This window comes from Cryptosporidium muris, genomic scaffold (assembly GCF_000006515.1).
Source record: "Cryptosporidium muris RN66 scf_1106632373407 genomic scaffold, whole genome shotgun sequence".
Taxonomy (NCBI): Eukaryota; Apicomplexa; class Conoidasida; order Eucoccidiorida; family Cryptosporidiidae; genus Cryptosporidium; species Cryptosporidium muris.
The window spans coordinates 569330-597296 of NW_002196572.1; the positions used below are offsets into that span (position 1 = coordinate 569330).

The following is a 27967-nucleotide window of genomic DNA, read 5'->3' on the forward strand; positions in this document are numbered from 1 at the left end:
AGAATGATAGCAAGGAAAAAGATATGTAAAATATAGATAACTCTAAAGTATAAAGGAGTTTTCTAATAAACAGTCTATATTTACTGTATATTTAGGACTGATTTTTCATAAATGGAATCTTAAATGTTGCATGCAGAGAATATCTAGAATTTGTTGAAAATATTCCAAATTTGACATTTCCAAATGTCATGTATAAGTCACTCACATTTACTAGCAATTTTTTTACTTCAGACTTAAATTGAATGTAATAATTAAATTTTTATAAAGTAGTTATATTTCTTGGTTTGCAACTTTATTAGCTGTAAACTATCACTATACATTTTAGTAACAACTAATGATCTAGAAAATGAGGAAGACTTCCTTCTTACTAAAATCAGCTTATTTGCAGAATCAAATCATTAATATCTAATTAGATGTTGAAGGAATACTTTGTTGTATAACAGAATATAAAGAGAATTATTTTATTTTACTTATTCTGCCAGAGCTGTAAACAAAATGAAGGTGTAACTAACTACATAATATTGTATACTACAAAACTACCTACTTGACAAATAATAATCAACATTAAGAATACGTGAATTTAATATTATCTAGACATTATAATTTATCTTTGAAAGCTTATTTAAGGTCTACTTTGTATTGTATTGGAATTCCCTATTATAAAGCAAGAGACATGTCTAGAAATGTACAAGTGTAGACTGCAAAATTAGGCTTATTTAGTCCGTAAACTTGTTTCGCTGTTAGATGTAAATTTATATTTAATTTCATACTGAGTAATCACTGATTATAAACAGTTATAAGTGATGTTAAATGTCTTAAAACTAATAGGATAAAAATTTACCAAAGTAAACTGCGTTTATTTCTATATACTCAGTTTGAATTAAAACTCAGCAAAATATAATTAGTTTGATTATAAGATTAAATAGCAAAAATATGTTGCATAATATCAAACATTTGCAATATGTATCATTAATCCTAAAGTAGTTTTCTGAGCCATTTAATAATCTATAATGTAGAAAGTTATTATCTTCAATTAGTTCATTTAATTACTAGCTGAAAAGTTTTAATTATTTAGCGATTATAAACAGTTCACTTCAATATTAAATTGTGAATATTGGAGAATTTACTACAAAACATGATTGAGTTCCGTTATGCCCTGTAGTATACTTGGAATTTCCAAGCTACTTTTAATAATGTAGATATTAATTAGCCAAACCTTAGCAAAGTAGAAGCGAATTAAACACAAATTCAATATACTAATAAGTTTTCTTTTAGAAAAGTCATTATATTATCTATATATATATAAATCAAAAGTAGCAATGGATATGATGTATGTTGTTTACCAATATTGCAAAATTTGTAAATTCTCCGACTTGGTTACTCCTCACAATTCGGAAACTAGATGTAACATCTTTTTCTTTTACAGAAAAAAATGAGAAAAGTAGGGGATCTGTTAGTTATTACTAACAAGATATAATATATTAGCAAAACAAATGACAGTCTCATTAATTATAGAAAACCTGAGATAGAGCAACCCATACATATTGCTCTCCTATATATTGTATAATTACTTCAAGATGAATAATCCCAAATATATGCTCAAACACCTTGAACACTTTAGATCTCCATATTATTATAATCACCCATCTTTAAAGAGTACTCAAAACAGAAGTACCGTTATTATTGGATATAAGAGACAAGTCAATGTTTGCTGAAACATAATTACCATGCATCATCATGATCAGAGTCTTTGTTTATTCTGTTATATCCAGTACTATTAGTTGGTCCACCACTATAACTGGAGTTACCAACTGGACTTCTTCTGTTGTTAGAGTTCCTCCAGTTATCACTACCACTATTATTAGAATTACTCCTTATATCTATACTGCCAAAGTTGTGAGATGCCCCTCTTCCACTTCTCTGTGTCCCTGAGTTAGAACCACCACCCCTTGAAAATCTATTTCCATATCTACCAAAGGAAGCAGTACAAGATTTTACCATATCTTGGAACCACTCAGGTGCATCTTGACCACTCTCTTCTAGTGCTGCTAGTAAATCTCGCAAAATAGGTTTGTTATTTTCATTAACAAACGATGTTGCAAGGCCTGTATTTCCAGCTCTGCCAGTCCTTCCAATCCTATGAACATAGTCATCAATGTTACAAGGCATATCTAAATTAATTACATGAGTTATATTAGGTATATCCAAACCTCTAGCTGCTACATCTGTTGCAACTAGAATTGGTCTCTGTCCACTCCTGAAAAGTCTTAAGGCATGCTCTCTTTCCTGTTGTGACCTATCACCATGAATAGATACTGCTGGAAAATTTTGATCTATAAGGAAATCTTCGATTTGGTCTGCTCTCCTTTTCATTTCTACAAATACTACTGTTAAACCTTCACCCTGTTCCATTAATAATTTTACCAGTAATCTTGGTTTATGGTCTTCCTCAGCATATACAACTCGTTGAACAATAGACCCACTTGTTGCTCCAACCCTTCCTACAGTCAAAAATATATAAGAATGCAAAAAGTCCTTAGCCAACTGCTGGATTTCTCTTGGAAATGTTGCACTGAACATAACTGTCTGACGTCCCTCAAGACTATGTGGCATATCTGAGTCTTCTATTATTTCTCTAATCTGTGGAGCAAATCCCATATCTAACATCCGATCTGCTTCATCAAGAATCAAAAATTTAATTAATTTAAGATAGACTTTGCCTCTATCAATCAAGTCACGTAATCGGCCAGGTGTAGCAACAACTATATCCGAACCACGATCAAGATCTAAAATTTGATTTCGTATCTCACTACCTCCATATAAAACATTTGTTCTTATACCAGTACCATAACAAAATTTGCGTGATTCTTCATAAATCTGAATAGCTAATTCACGAGTTGGGGAGAGTACCAAAGCAACAGGATATGCTACACGCTTTATTCGAAGAGATGATTGTTGGGGAGTAGGTGGAGGTCCATCCTTTAACATTCTCATAATTATAGGAAACAAAAATGCCGCTGTTTTCCCTGATCCTGTTTGAGCACAGGCCATCAAATCCCGACCATTTAAAACTGTTGGTATAGAAAACTTCTGTACAGGAGTAGGCCTCTCATATTTAACACGTCTAATATTTGCCAGTAAAATCTCATGAATCCCCTCTATTTCCATAAAATTATGCATTGGGATTATCTTGTGAGTTTCTGTACCAGTCATTTCTACTGGAATATTATCATAAGCATCAAAATTAATACCTGCTCTGTGCTCTTTAGACTTTAGAAAGATCTTTTCTTCATCATCTCGAATGTAATTCCTACCATCACGAACGTCCCAGCCAGTACCAGTAGTACTCGTCTTGCCTCGCTGGTGGTATCTGTTAGTACCTCTCTCAACGTTTCTTTCAACTAAACCACTGAATCTATCAGCACCTCCATTATTTGCAGTTACCTTACCTCCCAAGATGTCCCTATTTCCATTCAGGCTACTAAAACGATCAACATTATTCATAGTAGTTACTCCTCCAGATCGGTCTGTTGCACTGTTTGAAACTACCTGTCCAGACTTTTTATTCTCAGATCCACTTCGGGATCCAGTAGATCTATTACTATATATTGGGATAGCATTAACACCACTTGCTGGTTGGCTTGCTGTGTTTGCATTAGAATCATCTTGCATTCCTAAATGTCTTCTATGAGGAGGAATATACGCGCCGCATTTCTTACTAGCCAAATTCTGTTGGTCCTGATTATTTGTTGTCTTTTCAACCATTCAGTAAAGAAAAAAAAAGAGAAAAATAGAAGCTAAGAGCTTAACAAGACAATTACGAAGAAAATTTCAACAAAAGAAAAGTGAGCAGACAAGAGGGGGGAGGATACTGAGGCCGCTGTCTTTCCATTTCAATTAAGCTAGGATGTAATATACTAAATCTCAAGTCTATAGAATATATAACTAAATAATTATAAATATCTTTATTCTACCTGATATTAAACTCTAGAAATCACTACTTTTCAATTGATTATTTATCTCCCCGATAATCTTATTATCCTGGGGGTATTCCACAAGTATTAGAGATCTATTATAAATGCTACATAGTCCTTACTACAGGATGTTTATTTTTGATACTTGTAGAATCACCTTGAACTTATTTCAATTAATATTATATATTCATATTTATTAGCTGTTAGCAGCCGAGCCAAATGCAAATCCTGATATTCCCGGTTCTGTGACAAATTATCTGCCAGCACTTAAGAAGACCTACGGAAATAGAGTTCACAATTTTAAGCCAAGATATGTCGGAGCCAATAGTTGATAGACTTAAGGTGACCAGAGCTTATACAGAAAATTGTGGCCCCATAAATTGGGACAAAATAAATAGAGAAGCGCAGATATTGAACCAACAAGTGAAAATGAATCAAGATGGCAAGATCTCAACAAATGTGTTGTACAGTTCTATGCCTAGTGATATGGTTTTAGATAAGTATCTACAAAAACAAAAACAGAAATTTAATTATCTTAATAAGGAAAAGGAATAAGAAAAATTGCAACCACGGAATTCGACGAAATTGTTTATAATATAAATACTAGACATGACTACTACTAATGAACTATATTTGGTAATAATAATAAAGGTTGCAGATTCTTCATAGCTTCTACTAGTGTCTTAATAGAGATTGCAACTTCTAAGTTGTTATTTTCTTCTTGGTAAATTGAAGATTTGTTTATTTCTTTATCCATATCATTACTCAGCTGATTCAACACTTTAGAAAATCCATTCCATGCCTGAGATTGACTATAGAATATATCAAGAATAGAATTTGGTAATTTTGCAATGTTGTCTACTATCTTAGCATTTGTATCTAAGCTTTGTTTCAAATTACTTATAACAGAGTCTAGCCTGTTAACTTTTTCCTGCCACTCATCCAATACTAAAGCTAGAGTAGTAATATGATTAGTATTTACTTCTAAACTAGATTCATATTCTCTGATCTTAATCCGTAATTCTGACACATTATTACCATTTGTGGAAAGGTTCTCTTCCAGTTCGTTGAATTTTCTTTGAATCTCAGCCTGGTTCTTAAAATGTTCATAAATATACTGTTGTAAACTTATCCATTCTGCTTGATCTAGAGTTTTACTACTTCCCAATTGCTCATTACCCTTATTTTTAATATCATGTAATTGTGACTTTATTTCATTCAATGTTTGTTTTAATTCCTCTACTTCCTTTTTCACCTTATTAAGCTCAGTGCTTGAGTTTTCATTATCAACCTTATTTTCACTAGAAGCTTCCACAGCAGCTGCAAATGCCATAGCCATCTGATTGTTTCCAAAAGCAGTTTTTACAGTTGCATCTACATCTCTCCTATCCATTACTATAACTAATATATCAAAAAAGTTATTAAAATCTGACTGCTGCATTATTAGATGCTGAATATGGCGCTATAAATTAAAAATTTGTTGGAATATATTGATAAAATTCATTGTTTCCGTATTGCTCCAATAATAACAGCATAACCAAACATAAAATTGAAAGTGGTATTTGCAGTATAAACTATCACCCCAGATTAGTGAATAAAATTTAATATCTTGAGAAAATATCAAAGTCAAAATTAATCCTAGAATGCGAATTCAAACTTTATTATCTTTTAATACTATTACCTTTCTTTGAAAAGATTTTATTAAGACAAATTTTCTTTATTATACACTAAAGTATAGTAAATATTCATATATATATCAAGGTGGGGGTTCTTATTAATGCATAGGTATACAACTTCATATAAATATAAAGTTTCCCAAGAAAACTTTGTTACCAACCTCAAATAACAAAAATTTAATGATATTTAATGCTCACAACTTAAAATCAACTATATTTTTAGGGTATTAGAACGGAATTTTAATATTGAGATCATTTTCTGTGAGCTAACCAAATAATAATAAAATTTGTGAGATTTGCAAGAAAAAGGAATTATTTGACACCTTCCATAGGATTTAATCAGGTTTGCATAACTTCCAATACATTCACCCACTTTGTATAATTTAAATAATGAGTATATTCATACTTTGGAGTTACTGCTAAATCATATTTATAATCTTTATTTAAAATTACTGATATGAGGAATCTAAAAGCAATGAAACAATAATATCTAAGATTATCTAAGTGCCCAAATTTATTAAGTACTCTGTAGTTTTGTATTCCATGTTTTGTAAGAAATTTGGATAGTCTATAAGAGTGCATGATATTAAATATTATATTTTTATATCCATGAATAATTAGGACTTTTGTTTGATGTATAACGGATTTTTGCAAGAAATTTTTGCGAATATAATTATATTTCATAAATGGAGAATTATTTATAGCTACAGCTTTGACAGGATATTTCAAGGAAAGACTTGTGATTAAAGCTATAGTACCACCGATACAAATTCCATAAATGCCCGTATTATCAAGAGATGGAATTTCACCAATTCTATATAATCTGTTAATATAGGCTACAGAACTCAATACTGGAGTAAATAAATAGTCTTTTGTTGGCTGTAGAAACCAAAGTGCTCCTAAACGTAAAGCCTCCTCTGAGTTACTCATCTTGCTAGTATAAGCTCCATACCAATCTGGGACAATAATCTGAGTATCTTCAGCTACTTCAGTTCCATAATAACTACTTATATGATTTAAATACTTTACAAATAGACCTTGTGAGAATATCTGACAGTAACATCTATCAACGGCTCCCATAAAAAAAATCAAGGTATATTTAGGAGTACGACTAGCTAATTTATAATGAATACATGATGTTAATATTATGGGTTCAAATCGTTTCGATTTCATCAAATAGTTATAATCTGTTGGTATGTGATATCTATAGTATACACTTTGATTAGGTATATTGCTAACCAACTGTTGTGAAGTTATATAAGTTACAAATGAACTTTGAAGGCTTACATTGATTATAGTCTGCCATATATCAACACCAAATACTAATAGAATGAAAATTAACAGTTTCATTTTTATTTAAGAAACTATTCAGACTCAATAATAATATAAAGTTATTATATTTCAAAATCCTATTACTGACTACCCGTCAAATTATGTTCTTTATAGCGCGGATACAAAATTATTAGTATATTTAGACCTCATGCTAGGAGTGTTAAAAATAGTTTAATTAGTTAGTGCTTATTTACTAAGTTACAGAGTGGTCCATATAGTTTAATATACCATCTACAAAATTTGTATTGCAAGATAAATAATAACTTTGATTGAATTTTATGAATATAAGCATAGCTAACATATCAAGTCTAAGAATATACCTACAATTACCTAATATAGCAATAATTACAATATAATAGTCAACTTAGTAGTATTATACAATTAATAAGACTTAATATCTCTTAATATGAAGTTTAACAAGCACCTCAATAGTAATATATATTAAGTATCTAAAAAAATGAAATATGAAGTTTAATACTAAAAACCCACTTTTTAATTACCTATTCGGGAGATTCTATTGAATCACTAAATTTAAAAGTCGTATTTATGAGGTTTTCCCATGTTCTTGGGATACCTGTAATATTTAAGTCAGTTGAATTTAACGGAGCGGAAGAAAGTGACTTAGAGTACACTTGAATACCTTCAGTAACATCTGTAGTTTTATTTGTCATTGGTACAATGGGAACTATAGACTTTCTATCAGGAACTTTTTTTATAGTCATAAGAACTAGCTCTGTATCGTTAGAATCATCCGGGCGGAATATCTCAGGTCTAGATAATAGTACTGAAGCTATAAATCTAAAGCCAGTATATATATATTTAATCATAGTTTCAAAGTGGTTCGTCCTAAGTTTTATGAATGTAACATCTTTAGCTCCCCAAGTCCTCAATACTTCTTCTGTAGCCTCTGCAAGTTTGTAGTCAATAAGTGAATCACGATCACCACTAATGAGTAAAAAGTGAGCTTTAAGATTCTGTGTTCTCAAAATAACTCTATAAATCAACTCAAGATGAAAGATGCCAGAACTATTTAATACTACAGCTCCTAAGGGATATTTCACACCTAAAGCTGCAGCTCCTCCAATAACTCCTCCTACGCAGTTTCCATAAATTGCAGTTTTATCCATAGATGTAATAACTCCTTTCCTATACAAACTGTTTATAAAAGCTATAATACTAGCAACAACAGTTAAATAAACATCTCTTCTAGGACGACCTCCTCTAAAAGATAGAACTTCGTGAGTGGTTAAATTACTAAGTTCTTTATCAATTGGACTAAGCCAATCTGGAGATATTAAGTGGACATTATCACTAAACCTTTGGTCGTAATGATCTAAATGACGGGTCAATTTTATGAAGAACCTTCGCGTTAAATCAAGATATATAGAATATGGAGTAGCATATCCATGTAGAAATATTACAGTATATATAGGATATTCAGTTCGTCTGTAACTTCCAAATATATCTAATTGTAAAGGTTTTATATTACCAATCCTCGACATATATTTATAGTCATGTGATGAAATAGTTACCTGATTAGCTAGTGGAATATTGCATGATATAAAACTTAACCATAAGAAGTTAAGAAACCATATCCAAAAGAAAGTCATTATTTGTTTACTTGGTGTTAATTTCGATAGAATGTGAACCTATAGAGTTTGACCCGCTCGGTATCTTTAGAAAATTTCAGATACTCATGTGGAATCTATAATAGTAACTTTAGGTGGTAATAATATTAAACATTGGGATTTCTACTAAGTATGAATTTATTTAAAATATTTAATGTCTTTTTTCCTTATTAATACATAGTGATATATAGGGATGCTATAAATTAGATTTTGAAAGTGAGTGATTTAGTTCAAAATATAATGATATATATAAACTTCTTTTATGTCCAAATAGGACCCGAAATATCAGATGAGTTTGTACTGTTTATCTGATCCCATATTGGTGACATATTTCGAAGCGATGAAACTGCTTTTACTACCTCATCTACTGCTAAATCAATTTCTGAAGGAGTTGTAAACCTACCTAATCCAAACCTAATAGATGTATGAGCTGTTTCTTCATCTACTCCAATTGCTCTTAGTACATATGAAGGCTCTAGCGATGCTGAGGTGCAAGCACTACCTGAGGATAGTGCTAAAGATTGAAGTTTCATTAACAAAGATTCACCTTCAACTCCCGCAAAGCTTAAGTTAAGATTGTTAAAACAACGATGAATTGATGAACCATTAAGCTTAATATTGGGTACCTGTGATTGAATCCCATGATAAAGTTTATGGTACAACTTCTTCACATGAATACTATCACGGACCATCTCATCATTAGCTATGCGGCATGCCTCCCCAAAACCAACTACAAGTGGGACTGCTAAAGTACCCGAACGAAACCCTCGTTCTTGCCCTCCTCCAAAAATTAAGGGTTTAATCCTTCTTCTAGGTTTGCTACGAATGTAGAATGCTCCTATACCTTTGGGACCATATATTTTGTGACCTGACATAGAAAGAAAGTCTACTTTCCACTTATTTACATCTATTTGTAGTTTACCTAACCCTTGGGCCACGTCACTATGAAATAGTACACCATGTTTTCTACATACTTCACCTATAGACTCCATAGATTGTATAACCCCAATTTCATTATTTACGAACATAACAGATACTAAAATAGTCTTCCCACTTTCAATTGCACTTTCTAGATCTTTTAGTGACAATAAACCATCTCTATCCACTTCAAGATATGTTACTTTAAAGCCCTTCAACTCCAATTCACGAAGTGTGGATAACACACATTTGTGCTCAATCTGAGTAGTAATTATATGATTCCTACCTTCCTTTATATTACCATAGTTTTCACAAACTCCACGTATAATGGTATTGTTGGATTCAGTAGCTCCAGAAGTAAAAATAACTTCTTTTGAAAGACAGTTTATTAATTTTGCAACTTCATCTCTTGCATTCTCAATCAAATCTTCCGTTTCCCAACCATAGCCATGTGTTCTAGAATGTGAATTCCCATACAGCTCGGTGTATAAAGGAAGCATCTTATCCAAAACACGTGGATCAACTGGGGTAGTAGCTTGATAATCAAAATAAAGTGGTCTTTGTATACTTTGCCTCTTTAGCTTACTTGAAAATGATCTTAAGTATTTTGAGCGTCTAGAGATAAAAGACACACCTAAAGGTAATGTTTTCATATTCATTACTAAATATTTATGAGTAAAGAAATTGAAATAATTAACATCTATTTTGCTCACATCTTAATAGATTAGATACCGCTTTTAGAATATAGTAATACTCAAAAGTCTTTTATTGCTTAAATAAAATCTAAGTAAGCTTTAAATATCAAATATTAATATATCTAAAATAAAATTAGTTATAGTATATAAAGTTTAAGAATATAAATTATTATAGAAATATCTAGGAAATTATGTTAAATAATTACTTTAGTTGTTTAGCGATCTTGCTTTTCAACTGTCACTTAATTTCTTATATTGAAAGTATCTCCATCTAATTTCTTAGGAGGTACAATTAATGTAATATCTTCCCTTTTAATTGATTGCTTTGTCAGTTTCATTAATTCTTCGTTATAAGTATCATCTGGACGATATATTTCAGGTCGGTCTAGTAAAACAGATGCAATATACCTAAATCCAGTATATAAGTGTTTAATCATAACTGATATATGATCTCCTTCTACTTTTAAGATTTCAACATTTACATTCCAGTTTAATAGTGTATAATACGTATTCTCAGCATAAATTGGAGTGATTACCTTATCATCTTGGCCATGAATTAGCAAAATACGTGTAGATGTATTCGATTTCCTAGATAATCTAGTAAACAAGATATTTGGCAAAAACAATGTTGCTCCATTCACCACTGTTACTGCAAGAGGTTTCATTATAGAAAAAGTTACTCCAAGTGCTATGATGCCACCTACACAGTTACCATAGATACCCGTTAATTCTAAAGAATTAATAATACCACGTCTATATAAATTATTAATAAATGCTGCAACTGAAATAATTATTTTTAAATATAAATTAATAGGAGCATTTCCTGATATCAAAGTATTCATAACATTATTTCCCAGCTTATTATAAATAGATGAAAATAAAGGAAGCCAATCTATAGCTATAAATTGCATATCATTACTAAAATCCAAATCATAATGATTTATGTGTCTTCCCATTCGTACAAAAAATTTTTTAGATAATCTGACCAATAAAGATCTAGGATTGGCATATGCATGCAGAAACAATATGGTATATTTCGGATTTTTTGTAGATTTAAAATGACCTAATATACTAAGTCCTTCAGGGTTAATATTACATCTCTCCTTTAAGTAGTTGTAATCCTCTACTGCGATATCTTTATATATATTCTTCGAAATTTTGAAACATTGATAATTTTGGACGTATATTATTAATATTAACAGTGAAAACCAGAAATGATTTAGATTAATCAATGAATATTTAATATCTACCATATATCTGATACTTAACAACGAAAGTTACTCACAATTATATACTGACAGAAATATCTACCGATTAATCAAATTCGTTAACCCCAAAAAAATTTGGGACAAGTTCAGCGCTCTAAACTTCGATACCTCCTATAAAATAACAGATGATGTATAATTAGTAATTGCACCCTAATTGTGATTCTCTCATTTAAATTAATAATATTTGGAAGACAAGAATATCTAATAATTATAAAGTACTTAGATATTAAAATAATGTAAATGGTCAAAAAAATCGGATTACATTGCTAAGTACAATGCCCACACCTCTTAGTATATGACATCTTGCAAGTATAAACACAGAATATAACTTCAGACAAACTGTAAGAGTAAAAGAAAGAGATGGAGATATCAGTATAGTATGCCGAAATTTAATATAAATCTTTATCTAAGAACACTTCGCAGTGTAAGCATGGATATAAAAGCGGTTATTCTGTAGGACGTGCTGTCCACATATTTCACTATGCAACAATGTGTGGACAATTGAAAAGTGTTTTTAAAGATTAACCAGAGATATTAATAGAAGAAGCTGGAATTGGGGGAAATCGCACTTTCTTTGATAAATAGAAATCAAACTATGGATGTTTCGGATTTGTCAACCCTATGTGTCATAAGCATAATTGTGCTTGTCTTAGTATCTTGGATTATGTCTACCCACCTCGAAAATGAAGAGACTACACCAAAGAGAAGAATAAAGAAGAAAATTATGAAACAAAAGTCTGCAGAAACAAATGAAGAGAAAGCAGAAATATTGACAACATATCGTCCCAGAGCTAGATCCGCCAAGGCAGAAGTTATTGGTCAGAATAAGACCCCCACAAAGTCTAATGCAATTGATGAGCCAATTAGAACTAGAAGAAACGCATCTCTTAAGAAAAGTAATGCTATTGAAGAAGCCCCAGTTACAAAAAAAAGAGTGACTAGGTCATCCTCTAAAAAGTTGTAATATATATTATATATAACCCCACTTATCCTACTACCCTAAGTACATTTCGACACTGTTCTTATTAGTATTGGTATCCAGCCAAAACTTATTAATTAGTTAGATTATATTGGGACAAAAAAGAAAAGCTTTAAATAGTTTATTTTGTCTGACATTTCTACATATTTCATAACCTTAATATTAATGGGCGGCACGTAGTGTCCTGTCTTTTGTAATATTTACTATAGTTCCTCGATACTATGAGAGGTACGAATAATACCTGTTTAGAGTAGTTCGTAAGTAATATGTCTATAGGTCAAAACAAAAAATAAGGCGTCTCAAGTTCTTGTATATTACCGTACTCCATCTATGGTTGGTATCGTATTTGGTTTATATATTTTGTTGATATGCAGATTTTCTTGAATTGTGGCTTGAGTGGCACTCAATTAGTCAGTGTTGACTCAAGAACCAGTATAGCTGATCTTAAACTTCGCATTTATGAAGTTACTGGAATTCCTACAGATCTTCAACAACTGAATTTTGGCTTTATATCATCTCTGAATGATGATGAGCTAATATTGGAGTCAGGTTTGACGAACTTATCTACAGTCTTTGTAACTATGCCACTACTTGGTGGTGCAAAGAAGAAGAAGAAGAATTTCGCAAAACCAAAGAAGATTAAACATAAGAAAAAGAAAGTGAAGTTGGCTGTATTGAAATATTACAAAGTCGATGGAAATAAGGTTGTGAAACTAAGGCGTGAATGCCCAGCTGAGACATGTGGTGCAGGGGTATTTATGGCTCAGCATTTTAATAGGATAACCTGTGGACGCTGCAGTCTTACATATTTCCCAACAAAGGGTGATAATTTGGCCAATTAGGATAGCTTAGACTTTTTATTGTTAATTTAGTAGGATATATACTTTTTAAGTATTCCTTATTTAACTAAGACATATTCTATATTTAAAGAGAATAGAATGTACTTTGTGAGGTAATTCGAGATTTTATCAACTTAATACATCTATAGATACCTAGTAGAATTTTCCAAGACTATATATTTAAAACTATTGCACACTGCTAGGTAGAAACATGTCATTGGTATAAATTATATTAAGTCTATAGGATTTTGCAGTGATGAAGTTATGAAATATTACAATATTTTGAAATATAGAACTTGTGTAAGACGTGATACCTAACAAAAAATATTGAAAAATAGATCTATACGCGGATTCGGTGCACAATTCCGAGCATCAAGTTGCTGTTTGCATGTTCGTGAGCGATTCAAGATAGATCGTATCTAGGATATTTATTATATAGTTACAACTGAAATTATATAAATAAGTTCAGGATTCTGCAATTTTGAATTTTAATTTTTGTAGATAAGAATGAAGACTATAAATTTTGTACTTTTAATAGGAGTGGCATTATACAGAGTTCATGGGCAGCACCATCACCATGTACAACCTACAGAGATTAATTATTATGAGTCCAATACAGATGTTATCCCACCATTGATCCAATGTCCTCAAGGCTATACTATAAGTGGAAAACAGTGTACAAGGACAATTTTTTCTCCTAGCTCTTTAAATTGTCCAAAAAAGTATGACTTGAGAGATGGACAATGCGTAAGAAAAGAATATAATCTAGCTGTACCAGTTTGTGAACCTGGATTTGAGCTTATTAATGGTCACTGTGTAACTCGCCAGGTTGTTCCAGCAGATAGAACATGTCCACATGGATTTGTACTTGTTGGAGATGAATGTGTTACAATGAAAGAATTTGCAGCAGACTACCGATGTCCTCCAGGTTTTCAGAGGAAGCATCAAGAATGTGTTCGTGATATTTCCACAGATCCACTTGAAATCTGTCCACCAGGCTTTGATCCAGTAGATAAACATGGCAGAACAGTTCAATGCTCCAGAACAGAAAGTGCAGATGTGATACTAACTTGCCGTCATGGTTATGAGCTTCGTGGTGATATTTGTGTCTTGACAGATCTAGCAGGACCTAATTTGAAATGTGAAAAAGGTTTCCAACTCAAAGATGGAGTATGTACTAAACTTGTAAATGTAGATTCTACATCTCAATGTCCTCCAGGCTCAGTTCCAAGAGGTCATCGTTGTGTAATAATTACAAATGTACCAACTATTCCCACATGTCCAAATGGGTTTGAATTGGATGGAACAAGTAGTCGTTGTGTTAGAATGGAGGAACGTCCAATCATTCAAGAATGCCCTCAAGGGTTCAAGATGGAAAGTGGACAATGCATCAGTGTGACGAATGTTGAACCAGAGGTAACTTGTCCACCAGGAACTACATCTCAGGGACACAATAAATGTTATACAGTAGTCACAGAGCAGCCTTTGCAACAATGCCCTCATGGTTATATTGATACCGGTTCTGGTGAGTGTATTTCTGAAAAAATGAAGCCACCTTCAGTTGATTGCCCACATGGTTTCTCACAACAGAATGGACAATGCATCAAGATAATTACTGAAACACCTACTAAAAATTGTCAAACAGGTATTTTGAAGGGTCATCGTTGTGTTTCATTTGAGACAGTTCCATTAATAGGATTTTGCCCTGATGGGAGTGAAGTTCCCCCAACAGGAATGTGCACAGTTTCTACAGGTAAACCTTATTCTTTGAAATGCCCCCATGGGTACAATTTGGATGGAGGTCAATGTATACAAGAAATTGTAGCAAAGACAAGTTACATGTGTCCCAGTGGAACAAGTGATGGTCATGGGAAATGTGTGTCTTTGGCAGCTACTCCAGCCTTACCTGTGTGTCCTCATGGCATGGTTCTTACTCCGGATGGGACTCAATGTGCAAAGACCGAACATACAAAGATATCATTATCATGTCCTGATGGATATCATTTCCATCACGGTCGATGTGAAAGTAAAGTTTATGAAAAACATACAAAGAATACTAGATCTGCTCATGGGCATTACTAAATTGAATATGGCTTAATCTAAGTTAAGTAGTTGACAGATAAACCTTTGGATAAAAAACTTATCCACAATAAAATAATAGAATATTGGATTTCAATCATTTTAAAATCAGAGGGATTTCTGGTAAATAAGACTAAAGTCAAAAATAAAAGAATTTCTGACATCATCTAAAGAAGTATCTGTAAATGATTAGGAATTTACAAGTCCAAATTGAGTAGTTTAATTATCAAATCAGTAAGCTAGAGGAATTGCTACATTTGCGAAATTTTTGAATTTACACTTAATACTTAGCACATTTGGGACTGCTATAATTTGGTCAATAAATGTATTTGCTAGTATAAATTATCTGAAGATGTAGTATGCAAAAATATCTACCATTGTTTGGGAATGCAGACTTAGTTAATATTTGGAAATATAGTCAGTACCATGTAACGCACAGACAAAAGTTAACTGTCTAAATCATAAATTTCTTCAAGTTACAAGATACTTTACAAGCGATAAAATCTAAATTTATTTTAAAACATTCAATTATCTGCTGAACTATTAAGACTTAGATAAGCCTATATATGTAGTAAATATGCCAATTTAACTTAAAAAGTATTCAAGCGTCAGACAAAATAAAAAGATCCAGATATTCTTTTAATTTCTAGTTTTCAATCTAAAGTCCAATAGTTGTTAGCTAATCTTCTCTTCAGGGAGGGGAAGTAGTGTTACTGTATTAGAAATCAAATATTTTGTATTAAGTTTTTTATCATGTTTATCTTCATCATCTTGTTGTAAATTAGCATTAGAGTCCGTAGGGGATGGGGGTAATGGAGGTGAAGAACTTCTTACAGATGGACTTAATCTAGAACGTCTTTTTGATAAAGTACGACGTGAAATACGAGCCAAACGCTTCCTTTCATCACTGAGTAGAGATTCAGAGACAACTCTTTGAAAGGCAATACTTTGGAAACGATAGTATTCCACATAATAAGGTAAAGTATCTACATTTCCAGATTCAGGTTCATTGCTAGGTATTAAGTTAATATTAATAGGAATCACACTACTAGATTTTCTTATAGGCTCTAGTATATCATCATTAGAATAAAGATTGCAGTCATTAGTTATAGGTAAAGAATCAGAAATTTCCTTAAAAATTGGTATTTCCTTTTCTAAGTCATCATCATCCACATGTGATTGCTTTTCACTTTCTCCTTCAAAAGTATTGGTTTGCTTAGCCATATAGTCACTTCCAATAGATCCTCTACGAGATCTAAATTCACTGCTGAAGCTTGTTGTATCGCAAATCTCTAGTACATCTTTCAATACCATTGATTTTATCATAGTAAGGAATTCTGCTACAGTCTTTTTGTGAGGATAGACTGCATGTAACTCTGAAATAGTAAAAGGAAAGTTAAAGGCACTAGCAATTTTAGCAGCCATTTGTTCATCTGGTTCTAATAGTTCCAATTTAGACATACAATCAGCTACTATTTCGGGAGCAAATGGAATCTTCTTCAATTGAGCATTAACACGAATGATCTTAGATGGATGGTCCAATGTAGAAAATTTTGTGGTAGATGATAATATTCCCTTGTTTTCAGTTCTTTTCCTTTGCCTTTCTGGGCTGTGTGGTGCACTAACATAATTTGTAGCTAAAGGTAATCCATCGCTTCCTAGTAGTTCACGTGGTCCTGGAGTTCTAAAGCGAGGAATACGAACAATTCTAACATGTCTTGGAGAGTTATTTGACCATTCTTCAGATCTATCCATAGATGAGGAAGATAATGAGTTGGATCTTGAAGAAATTGTTGAAGGTGACAACGCTACAGAATCATGAATCAAATCTTTGTCATAAAATTTCATATTGGTATCAGAAAAGAGCATATTTGCAGTATCATTGAGAGATGTGGTGAAAATAGTGCCAGTAATATTTGTTAAATTAGCTTCTTGTGAGACTTCACTTTCATTACTTGCTATTGTATTTGGTATTTTTTGCGGTGCATTATTCATATGCAATTTTACTTCTAACATATCTTGAGTTTGCTCTGTATTATGGTTTACCTTTTCAAAATTTGAATTTGATGAAAGCTTATCTTTAGTATCAGGATGGTTTTTTGGCAACGATATATTAGCAATCGCAGATTCTGCAGAAGCATCAGTGACTTCTAACTCAATAGCTTTATGAATAAATAATTGCATTAGAGTTAATAATATATGTTGAGGGACTCCTCCAGATGCTCTGTGTACATACTCTACTAGCTGAAAAGGTATTTGAGGATTTGTGCCCAGTAGGAAAGCGATGAATTTTGAAGTTTCATTTAGGGTTAATTTTGGTACCTCAATAAAAGCATTACATTCCTTAGCCCATTGTTTTATTTCAGCTTGTTCATTTATTTTATCTGTACTATTGCTACATATTAGGACAAATAATAGTGGGGGTGATGATCTAGATGGTGGTGGAATACACTTAGTTGTTTTGTAGAGGTACAAGGTATCTTTTGAGATATGCTGGATAGGTCTTTTAAAGCCTTTACAAAAAAGGCAAACTCGCGAATGCTTGCGTCTCCACTTCTTTAATTCTCTTAAATCAAATTCTAACTTCCTTTTTCTTCTAATCATAGCAATTCTTGCAATCATTCTTGCAATTTTCCAACTATCACCATCCATGCCAGCATAAAAACTAGTCCCTGTTCTGACATGAAGACATATGATACTATTTTCATACATTGAGAAACCATTCACAAGGGAGGTGATAATTGGACCTAGTCCATCAGTATCATCATTTTCAGAGGATTCAAATTCGGTGTTTTCGCTATCTACAACAAATTCATCGTCATCATCATTATTTAAATGATCATTTTTGTCTAATTTCAGGATATTCTTGTTAATATCGGTCTGATCAACTTGTTTGCTTGTATTATCTAAAGTAAGCTCCTTTAATATATCATTTTTGCTTTCTTCCTTTTCCTCTGAAGGGTTTTTTCTTTTACTGCTAACAAACAATAAGGGATTTTGTAAAATCTCTCTCATGGATTTAGACTTAGCTTTATTTCTTTTATTTCTAACTTTAAAAAATGCTTTGTTTTCAGGTAGTTCAGAAGGTAAAACTAACCCCTGTAAGACACATTTCAGTTGTTTGAGATTCCAATGAAAAGAAGGATGAATGAGTTCTTTAGCCAATCCATATATTGAATTATCTCTATCAACATTTGAAAATCCCTTTTTTTCACGAGATTTAGTTAATCTCCAAGTTTCTATAATGTCTGTACATAATTTCTTCCAGGGTAATAGGGGTACATTGCTAATATTAATGTAGGGAGTATCAGGCATGTTACTACATACAAATACTTTACGCTCCAATTTCTGCCCCATCTGCTGTATATATTGGACTATATCATGTATTCCACAATTCTCCTTACCATATACAACCATCACACCCCCTAAATCTAATGTAGAACGTAGGTTTGGATCCCAAGGTTCATAGTACTCCCAAGGCATAAAAGGTCCTGCAATCTTCTCATTTTTATCTAAACTCATTATATAATCTGGAATAATATAATAATTTGGATCTGATAAATCCGGTAATTTATAATGATATTTGGGAAAAAAAAACTTTCTAAGTTTTTTTTGAGGTCGCCAATCTTTCCAAGCCTGAATATTATTAAGAGTTGGAATCAGTTCATTAACTGTGCTCTCTGCACTTGATTCGGGACCCACATTTTTTTTTCCAAAATTCCCTTGATATATTTGAGCCATAGTACAGGAACTTAGTGTACATAAACTATTACCAGAATTTGTTGTAGTAACTTCTTGTGTTGCTAAAGTACTACTATTTGATTCCATAAAAACTTGTGTCTCACCAGTCAAAGATATTGCAGATCCACGAGCTGATGCAGAAGCCAACTTAGAAGTAGTGACTCTCTGTTGAAGAATTGATTGTGAGTTTTGAACTAGAATTCCAGTCGGAGAAAATGGTTTTATAGCTACATCCTTTCCCTTTGGGTAAAATGGTGGATGTTCGTTGAATTGCATCACATGATGACAAGCATTATAAGTATTCTCGTCACATAGAATTTCGTTTTCACTAGCTTTAGCCATTAATCTAGCTGAAAGGTTCACAGTATCTCCTAAAGCTGTGTATTCTTTACGGATCGCACACCCTACAGTTCCAATCCAAACACGACCTGTCCCTATTCCAATACTTGAGCTCAATCCCATCAAACGAATACTATCCAGTATCCTTAAACCTGAAAATACAGCTCGCAAAGGATCATCCAAATGATAAACTGGAGGAAGACCAAATATGATCAGTAGTAAAACTCCTTTATCATCTACTAAAAATTTATTAACACTACCTTCCATTGTGTAAGCAGCTTTTTGTACTAGTTGCATTAACTGATGAGCTGTCTTTGATCCATAATATGTAGATATATCTAAACCTTTTACAGATACAAATATACATGTGAGCCTTCTAACTTCATTTAAAAAGACACTGTAACCCCCTGATAAACATTTATATACAGGAGGAGGTATATATCTTCGTAGTAGACCAACATCCTCATCTTCAATATGAATTGTTGCTAGAGGAGGGGGAGGAGGAGGGCGAGATAAGAGTAAGCTGCGAAGCTTCTTAAAATCAGGATTTTCTTTGCAAGGGTCTGCACAAATGACCTTCTCTAGAATAGAGTAAACAGATGGAGAAATGACTGTTTCTCCACTTTTTGCTAAAGGTTCTGCTATAGCTATTTCTTCAAAAGGTGGACCTCCAACAACATATTCCCAACGATCCATAACACCTCCAACTTGTAGAATTGTAACTCTACCATATCCTACACCTATATGTAAAGTTAAGGTACGACCTGGAATAGGAGTTGGAAAATTATGAAGTGTTCTATGAATATCTAAACAACATTCACAGGCTAGTCTACATGCATGAAACATATCCACTGAATAAGCATCTCCTGTATTAGTATTCTGACTATGTAGATCTTCTTCTATTTTAGAAGATTTACTATGATTACATTCTAAAAGTACACTTATATTATCGTTTACTTTTAGATATTCTCCAGAAATATTATTTAAATCAGCCCCATTATCTTGTGCAATATTATGCATACCTTGTTGCAATGTACTTCCACCTTCGTCATCAACTGGCCAAACTACACAAATTGCATCTCCACTAAATTTAATTACATCTCCACCCCAATAGTGAATTATCTGGATTAAAGGAGTAAAAAAGTTATTAATACAATCTCCTAAACGTTCAGCTCCATTAAGTTGCTTATCTAGAGCTGTTGTTAAAGCTGTGAACCCTGATGCATCACAAAACATCACTGCAGCTTTAAAACTTTCTATAATTACATCAAAGTCATCTGTATATCCTATTCTTTTATCTGCTATTGCTTCTAATACAGTTCGAGGAACAAAGCAAGTGAATTGGCTAATATCAAATATACTCCCTAATCTTTGTTTCAACTGTTCAGATGAAGATTTAAGATTCTTCATACAATTAAGCCTCCTCTCAGACTTTAGTGCAAGCCATCTCCAGTCCTCAGATATTCTATCACGTTCTCCAGAAGCTAGAATATCTAAATCAGGAGGTCTCTGAGGTATTATATTCTCTCTATTACCACCAAAAATAGATCGGCATCCTGAATATACATACAGTGCACTCTTTGCTGCTACTGTAGAAATTTGACCCATTGGAGACTTTGCAAAAATCCTTTTGCTTTGTGAATTTTAACTATTTTTAATAAAACTACATAACAAATTTTATACTGAAATAAACTATAATTTGAAGTTAAGTGTTCTACTCAAAAAAAAATTAAGGCTTGTGCACATTTTACCCGCCATTGTGTATATGGAGATCGTATAAGCTAGAACAAAGGAGTTAAAAAAGGAATAAGTTTGGACTTAATTAAGTTCCATAAAAAAAAAAATGGAATCTAAATATATCTATTGAGTTTACTTTGTAATATATAAAAATCAATAACATATCCAAGATGTTATTGTGCAATGGAATTATTAGTATTGCAGGCTAATTCAATATAATCTGGAACTTTATATAACAAACTCTAAGCTTCAGCAATGACTAATTTTCAATATAATAAATTATATAAAGTTTCAAATCAATAAGCCATTGTTGCTGAGCTATACAGGATCCAATAACTCAACTGTAGGATACAAGGATCCTGACACGATACCACAGGGATTAGTGTGAGAAGGGGGTTAAACTAATTAGGTTACTAGATAATACCTTGTAAACTAGTAACTTTACAATGTACTAGAAAATAGACAATAAGTTATGATCAAAACCTGTATCTTTAATATATAACAAAGTAATCAAATTTTTGGTTATAGTAAATATAAGAAAATAATGATAGTTATATTAAATTAGTGAACATATCTTGTAGTACTTCTTAAAGATACTACATAAAAAAAAGCTTTAACTAATTTTGAGCTTGAAATCACTGAAGTTTATACTTTTCCATTACAATAATTCATTATCGCTAAATTTAGAATAAGATTTCAGGCTACTTTAAATTATTTCAAATAACCCTTGGAACTCACCAAATTAAGTATCATGCCTAAGTTGACAAATTACATCCATCCTTGTATTTTGGAAAAGTATCAGATATAATTCTCAAACTATTATTTCTATATTGAGTATTGATATGACGGAATTCACTATTAGTAGGTGAAGTACAAATACTAGATGGAAGGGAAGAAGAAATCCTAGGAGAATTTACAAATTTTCTCTGATCCCCACACCCGCCCAAAGATATATTCTCATTACAATATAGAGGAAACTTTTGTAGTAACTTGGAGAATTTAGATGTATCTTTTAATTGGATTTTAGAATCGACTATATTTCTATTGCCAATGAGAGTATCTTTAATATATTGCCTTTCATTATCATCTAAACTAGACATTTTAGTTAAGTTATCTTCGTCGTAATTATCATCATTGTCTTCAGTATGCACTATATCATCACTAATGTGAATTCTAGTGCAATTGTCCCCATAATAGCTTAAAAATAATCCATTTCCTAATTTAGCATTATCAACTTTGCTTAGAGTACAATCACTGATTCCATCAAAATAAAATCTCCCCTTACTAGCTATTAAAGAATTAGAAATATTATCGTTAATTGTGCAAGACTTTGTATTTTCATTATTATCTGAATAATTTATAGGATGTAGTTGTTCCATTATAAATATTTCCCTTGAAATTGACATTTGGATATTGTTGTCATCTTCATTATTGCATCTTCTACAACTTTTTAAGCTGATAAAATTACATTTAATAGCTTTAGAAAAACCATACCAAACTGAACCAATAAATGTCAATACAATGCCAGCAATAGCATGAGGAGAAGCACTATCATTGAAAAATATGAAACCACCTGCAGTTTGAGCACAACTTTTAAACATACCAATCACGTTAAAAGTAACAGGTGATGTATAGCCAACTACCAAAAATGAAAAATAATTTAGTGACATAGATATAAAACCACATACTATTAAGAAGAACCAAGTACGGAAAAATTCAACAGAGTTAAAATTAAATACTGCTGATTCAGAAATAGGTTTGAGTTCTTGTGCTGCAAATATACAGGGGATAAGTAATATACATGATATACACTGATTATATTTAACTAGTTTTAGTGCATCACCATTTACACAGTTCATACATTTTTTCATAAATACATTGTAAAATACCTGACAGAATGAAGAAGCAAGACCAGTTGAAATTCCAAGCAAATTTAATGTCGTCCTATCCAAGGATCCAATCAAGAATCCAATACAAACTACAATACATGCACAAATAGATTGCCATGTCTGACGCTGCCCTAGCATTATATATGAAACGATTACTGTAAAAATTAAAGAACCTGACCTAGCAACTTGGTAAGTAGAAACTTGTACATATTTTAAACAGATATTTGCAAATGCAACAAGACCCACAAAACAAATTGACATCGGTAGTATCTTTAAAAATTTCCTATATCCATCATTCATACCAAAGTTTCTTGTAACTTTCTCTCCTAATATGTGAAAAAATCCATTCTTTGAAAATTTCTGAGTTTTATTTTCATCTCCACTTCTAACTTTATGAGTCTTCTCATCTTCATCATGGCTTAAACTATTAGATTTAAGGTTAATTTCATCTTTCTTATTATTTTCTTTCTCACCTAAAATAGTCTCACTAGATGTACAACTAGTACTAGTAGTAGTATTTGAGTCATAGTTAACACCTCCATTAGGTGAAGATCTTATATTAATTGACTGTGGAGAAGATTTCCAATGATAAAGTCCAATAATACCAAAACAACATACACCAACAATTTGCTGTACCCATGTTACAAATACAGGAAATGGGGCTATGTTCTCAAATAACCAGTAATTGTAATATACAACTCCAATTGAAGTGAAAAAGTAGCCAACAAAACTAAAAATGGTCATTTTCCAATTCTTTGAGTGCTCCCAAAATTTTAGCTTGCAGGCAAGTGAGGAAAAAAATACATAGGCCTTTGATCTATTTATAGAATCACTATTGGTTACTACCTCTTGCTTATCCTCAATATGTCTAAGTTTATTGTCCTCAAAAACTACTGAGTAAGATGGAGAGTTACTATTGGAAGAAATTTTTTGTATAGCTCCGTTCCTTTCATTGGCTTCCATTGCAAGATATCTGACAGAAAACCAAAGAGTAAAGTTAATAGAGAAATTTATCTTGCTCAAATAAACTTTACCACTGTTTATTTCATCGCAGTTAAGTTTTTAAAGTGGAGCCAATTTTCTTTTCTTTTTACAAGAATGATAAGAAAGAAGTTTTAATAGCTATTACTAGACAAAACGGAGAACTATTTATCACACAATATATATAGCGGGGTCTGACGGAGTAACCTGAATTTTAAACTTATTTAGTAAATGACAATATTGAGTATAAAGTTTAGGAAATGTGTTATAATATATACTTGGGAATTTCAAAAGTTATATTTATTTTGAATACTAACTTTTTCCACTAATCTACTGCAAAATAGAATAATTTTAGTGAATTGAACTTTATTATCACCTGAGATAAATATATTCTATAAATTAAAGTGATATAAAAAGAAAAAAAAAAGAATACCCATTAAGTAAAAATATTTAGATAGTGCAGAGTGAGCCGTTTTTAGAAGATATAAATTGTTACTTTATTATAGCAAAGATAATATTCCAAGCCAGATACTTTTATTATGAATAGCTCGTAAATATATTTGCAAGCCTTAATTGAATCTCCCTAATAAACTCGATAATTGGGAATCTATTTCTATTTAATCATACTCATCTATTAACTTGCTATAATAAGTAATTGTAATTTGGTTATAAATGCAGAGGAAATTTTTGTAATATGCTTGTTTGTATCCACCTAATTAAGTATATTATTAGAATGAAATGATCTTAAATACAAACTTATAGTGTTATTTGAGTTTATATATGTTATTAAATTTCTTTTTTATTTAAATTATTTTGCAAAAAAATTCATTTTTATTATTTCCTTTAACAAAATCAGCTTAAAAGGTTTAGTTTTTATAGACTAAATAAATATAAAATTAAGGGAAATTTTAACTTTTTTCTGCAAATATTTTGTATATTTTAATAATCAATTTCTAATGAAATATACAAGATTTCATACTTGCTGAGACTAGGTTTCATCATATATCAAGATACTTAATAATTTTAATGCGACTCCCATAATTTATTCAACTAGAATTTTTAACTAAAAAATAAAAGTATTCTTTTTTGGTACTACATTATTATTTATATAAGTACATTAATTTAAAGAATATAATAGATATGAATAAGTTATTTTACGATACTTAACAACATTATCCTTTAAAGGTATCAATATATTTAATAACACTCAAAAAATTTGAAATAAATCATTAAACTTTACTAATTTATTTTATTAAAGTCACAATACAAGGTAATACTTCTATATATTTATGTAATATAGTTATTAATATGACCATTCTTATAATTTACTTCTACCTATTTTTATTAATAATTAACAAGATTCTACTCTTAAAAATATTTAATATAAAGTGTATTCCAAATATATTACTGTAAAAAAATTCCTCTAAAAAGTACTTATTTATAAAACTTAGTATTTTGTTATAAGACGAATAAAAAATAAAGTACTAAATGAAAATTTAGAAATTAGTCAAAAATATAAATGGTATATAAAAGCTAACTTTATATGTCCTAAGTTGCTAGAAGTGTCTGAATTATGCTAAAGTGTCTATCAGAGAACATCGGAGTTTCATATCAGTATCACTGGATTGATTTTGAGCAAACATACTATTAATTCCAAGTTTAAACATTCTTTCAATTACTGCCATTTCAGTAGCTGTGGTTTCCATCCCAACAAAACCAGCCCAGTCATTTACAACAACTCCTGCACTAATTACGTCGCTACCTCTGTTAACTGTTCCAGATGCTACAGGGACTTGTAATAAAGCAGATAATTCATTCATCTCTTCCTCAGATGTCATTGTATGGACTATTCCACCTTGATTTGTAAACCTAGCATAGCTTCCAACTAAAACATGGCCGGCAATTGTAGTTCGAAACACTTCTACATTTAATATATCTTGAATGATTTCTTCAGATTCTTTATCCATATCAGCATGTATCAGAGCTACATAATCATTACAAGCTATGCAATTGCCCAATGCACTCAATCGCTCCTCAATTCTTTGGACTTTTATTTCATCTGGCAAACTATTTCTTAGATGTTGCAGTTCTTGATCTGATGTCATATTTGATACTAGTAATCCATGCCTATTTCCAACTGTACAACGTCCCACTAATCTTGTACCACCAATTAGGGTATTTATGATTGGTATATGATCCATTAGTTCAGCTTCAAATACTGATGTAAAAGCTGCTGAAGATCCATGAGCTAATAAACAGTATGAATTTGTCAAGTTAGTAAATACACCAACCTCAGAAGAACTCTCAAATGCTGTTCTCAGTGCCATTTCAAAGATTCTGAAGACTCTTCTAACTAAAATACTATTTATTGTAAAAAAAACTTTCTGTTTGTACTTTATCACTTTATGACTTACAAGATTCCTCTTTCCAACCTTCAAAGTGCTGTCCCACCACTGGTAGAATATACCGCGCTATAGCGCCCAAATATTCTTAAATGATTTTATTCTTAAAAAGTGAAGCTTAGATGAAAGTTAAAAAGAATTTGGAATTTACGAACTCATATATAAAACATTCAACCACATAGATATCTTTAAATTAAGGGGTTTGGTGTAAAGTTTTGTAGCTGGGTATTCAGGAAATTGAATTTTCTGCGCTTATAGTATTACCTTTCTATAGGTTTTTTTACAACTTGGGTTAATTTTATAAAATAAATTGTCTTAGTTTGAATTATATTATTTGAATGGCAAATTTATTAGAATTAGTAACAGCTGAACAATTGGAAGTCTATGAACTTACAGGATTAAAAGGAGAAGGTCTAGGACTAAGCTTTTCAAGTGAGGGGAATTGTATAGCTATATGTGGAAATGATCCAAATATTTTATTGTTTGATGATTATGTAGATTTTAAAAAAAGAGGTTTTCCTTTAGTTGGACATAAAAATGCAGTTTTAGAAGTCTGTTGGAATAAACAGTCCAATGGTACCTTAGTATCATGCTCAGCAGATAGAACTGTTGGATTATGGGACGTAGAATTTCTTAAATGTTTGACTAGATTTAAGGGGCACTCTGATATAGTAAATTCATGTAAAATAGAAGATTCTATTATAGTATCTGGCTCAGATGATGGAACAGTTAGAGTATGGGATATTAGAGTTTCTACTAAAGAATCTTGTATTTATGAACATAAATGGAATTACCAAATAACTGCAGTAACTCTTGATTGTAATATGAGTAATATATATTGTGGAGGAATAGAGAATATCATTTTTTGTATTGATTTACGTGGTAATAATATAGCAAAAATAACAGGGCACAATGATACAATAACGGGGTTAGATATTAGAACTGAAGCTGATCAACTAGTATCTAATAGTATGGATGGTTCTATTATAATTTGGGATGTAAGACCATACTCATTAGTAGAAGATAGGAAATTGAGTACTCTTGTTGGAAGTCAACATAACTTTGAAAAGAATCTTCATAGAGTTCGTTGGAACAGTGATGGTGATTTAATTGCTGCTGCATCATCTGATTGCTATGTATATATATGGTCTGTTAAATACCAGAAGTTGTTTCAAAAGTTACCAGGACATACAGGAGCCACGACAGATATCTCGTTTCATCCAAAACTACCTATAATTGCATCTATTGGTATGGATAGACGTGCTTTAATTGGGAAGTATACCAATTAACTAACTCTCATTATTACTTCTTACATATATTTAAGTGTTAATTTTCAAATTTTTATCAAACAACTTTTATTGTGTACTACTCAAGAAAATCCAAAATATAGATGGAATGTATTAACTATTAAATTTAAAATGCTACATACATATTCTTGGTTCTTCTAAGCTAAAGTTTTTACTTGAGACTAATCTTAATAGTAGATATTC

General features: G+C 31.5%; 13 protein-coding genes across 13 annotated transcripts, besides 8 other annotated features; 4 read left to right on the forward strand and 9 right to left on the reverse strand.

The window, feature by feature from the left end:
* Nucleotides 1-245: 245 nt before the first annotated feature.
* Nucleotides 246-266: a sequence feature (AT_rich).
* A 1456-nt stretch (nt 267-1722) lies between these two features.
* Nucleotides 1723-3765, reverse strand: CMU_018130 (DEAD/DEAH box helicase family protein; the record flags this gene model as incomplete). Its single annotated transcript, XM_002140369.1, has 1 exon — nt 1723-3765. The coding sequence occupies one exon, from the start codon at nt 3763-3765 to the stop codon at nt 1723-1725; it is 2043 nt and encodes a 680-aa protein (XP_002140405.1).
* Nucleotides 3766-4145: 380 nt separating this feature from the next.
* Nucleotides 4146-4173: a sequence feature (AT_rich).
* Nucleotides 4174-4593: 420 nt separating this feature from the next.
* Nucleotides 4594-5367, reverse strand: CMU_018140 (uncharacterized protein; the record flags this gene model as incomplete). The annotated part of the gene is made up of 1 exon (XM_002140370.1): nt 4594-5367. The coding sequence occupies one exon, from the start codon at nt 5365-5367 to the stop codon at nt 4594-4596; it is 774 nt and encodes a 257-aa protein (XP_002140406.1).
* Nucleotides 5368-5989: 622 nt separating this feature from the next.
* CMU_018150 (uncharacterized protein) lies at nt 5990-7000 on the reverse strand (the record flags this gene model as incomplete). Its single annotated transcript, XM_002140371.1, has 1 exon — nt 5990-7000. One exon carries the CDS (start codon nt 6998-7000, stop codon nt 5990-5992), a length of 1011 nt encoding a protein of 336 aa, XP_002140407.1.
* Nucleotides 6234-6257: a sequence feature (AT_rich).
* Nucleotides 7001-7482: 482 nt separating the features above from the next.
* On the reverse strand, nt 7483-8592 carry CMU_018160 (uncharacterized protein; the record flags this gene model as incomplete). Its single annotated transcript, XM_002140372.1, has 1 exon — nt 7483-8592. One exon carries the CDS (start codon nt 8590-8592, stop codon nt 7483-7485), a length of 1110 nt encoding a protein of 369 aa, XP_002140408.1.
* Nucleotides 8593-8745: 153 nt separating this feature from the next.
* Nucleotides 8746-8766: a sequence feature (AT_rich).
* A 104-nt stretch (nt 8767-8870) lies between these two features.
* Nucleotides 8871-10187, reverse strand: CMU_018170 (aminotransferase, class V family protein; the record flags this gene model as incomplete). Its single annotated transcript, XM_002140373.1, has 1 exon — nt 8871-10187. The coding sequence occupies one exon, from the start codon at nt 10185-10187 to the stop codon at nt 8871-8873; it is 1317 nt and encodes a 438-aa protein (XP_002140409.1).
* Nucleotides 10188-10321: 134 nt separating this feature from the next.
* Nucleotides 10322-10397: a sequence feature (AT_rich).
* Nucleotides 10398-10465: 68 nt separating this feature from the next.
* Nucleotides 10466-11476, reverse strand: CMU_018180 (uncharacterized protein; the record flags this gene model as incomplete). The annotated part of the gene is made up of 1 exon (XM_002140374.1): nt 10466-11476. The coding sequence occupies one exon, from the start codon at nt 11474-11476 to the stop codon at nt 10466-10468; it is 1011 nt and encodes a 336-aa protein (XP_002140410.1).
* Nucleotides 11008-11036: a sequence feature (AT_rich).
* Nucleotides 11477-12086: 610 nt separating the features above from the next.
* CMU_018190 (uncharacterized protein) lies at nt 12087-12455 on the forward strand (the record flags this gene model as incomplete). Its single annotated transcript, XM_002140375.1, has 1 exon — nt 12087-12455. One exon carries the CDS (start codon nt 12087-12089, stop codon nt 12453-12455), a length of 369 nt encoding a protein of 122 aa, XP_002140411.1.
* Nucleotides 12456-12838: 383 nt separating this feature from the next.
* On the forward strand, nt 12839-13312 carry CMU_018200 (40S ribosomal protein S27a, putative; the record flags this gene model as incomplete). Its single annotated transcript, XM_002140376.1, has 1 exon — nt 12839-13312. One exon carries the CDS (start codon nt 12839-12841, stop codon nt 13310-13312), a length of 474 nt encoding a protein of 157 aa, XP_002140412.1.
* Nucleotides 13313-13816: 504 nt separating this feature from the next.
* On the forward strand, nt 13817-15391 carry CMU_018210 (uncharacterized protein; the record flags this gene model as incomplete). Its single annotated transcript, XM_002140377.1, has 1 exon — nt 13817-15391. One exon carries the CDS (start codon nt 13817-13819, stop codon nt 15389-15391), a length of 1575 nt encoding a protein of 524 aa, XP_002140413.1.
* A 672-nt stretch (nt 15392-16063) lies between these two features.
* CMU_018220 (uncharacterized protein) lies at nt 16064-21076 on the reverse strand (the record flags this gene model as incomplete). The annotated part of the gene is made up of 1 exon (XM_002140378.1): nt 16064-21076. One exon carries the CDS (start codon nt 21074-21076, stop codon nt 16064-16066), a length of 5013 nt encoding a protein of 1670 aa, XP_002140414.1.
* Nucleotides 21077-21465: 389 nt separating this feature from the next.
* Nucleotides 21466-21493: a sequence feature (AT_rich).
* A 467-nt stretch (nt 21494-21960) lies between these two features.
* On the reverse strand, nt 21961-24057 carry CMU_018230 (uncharacterized protein; the record flags this gene model as incomplete). The annotated part of the gene is made up of 1 exon (XM_002140379.1): nt 21961-24057. The coding sequence occupies one exon, from the start codon at nt 24055-24057 to the stop codon at nt 21961-21963; it is 2097 nt and encodes a 698-aa protein (XP_002140415.1).
* Nucleotides 24058-24848: 791 nt separating this feature from the next.
* Nucleotides 24849-24915: a sequence feature (AT_rich).
* Nucleotides 24916-25646: 731 nt separating this feature from the next.
* On the reverse strand, nt 25647-26402 carry CMU_018240 (eukaryotic translation initiation factor 6, putative; the record flags this gene model as incomplete). The annotated part of the gene is made up of 1 exon (XM_002140380.1): nt 25647-26402. The coding sequence occupies one exon, from the start codon at nt 26400-26402 to the stop codon at nt 25647-25649; it is 756 nt and encodes a 251-aa protein (XP_002140416.1).
* Nucleotides 26403-26815: 413 nt separating this feature from the next.
* Nucleotides 26816-27766, forward strand: CMU_018250 (uncharacterized protein; the record flags this gene model as incomplete). Its single annotated transcript, XM_002140381.1, has 1 exon — nt 26816-27766. The coding sequence occupies one exon, from the start codon at nt 26816-26818 to the stop codon at nt 27764-27766; it is 951 nt and encodes a 316-aa protein (XP_002140417.1).
* Nucleotides 27767-27967: the final 201 nt, after the last annotated feature.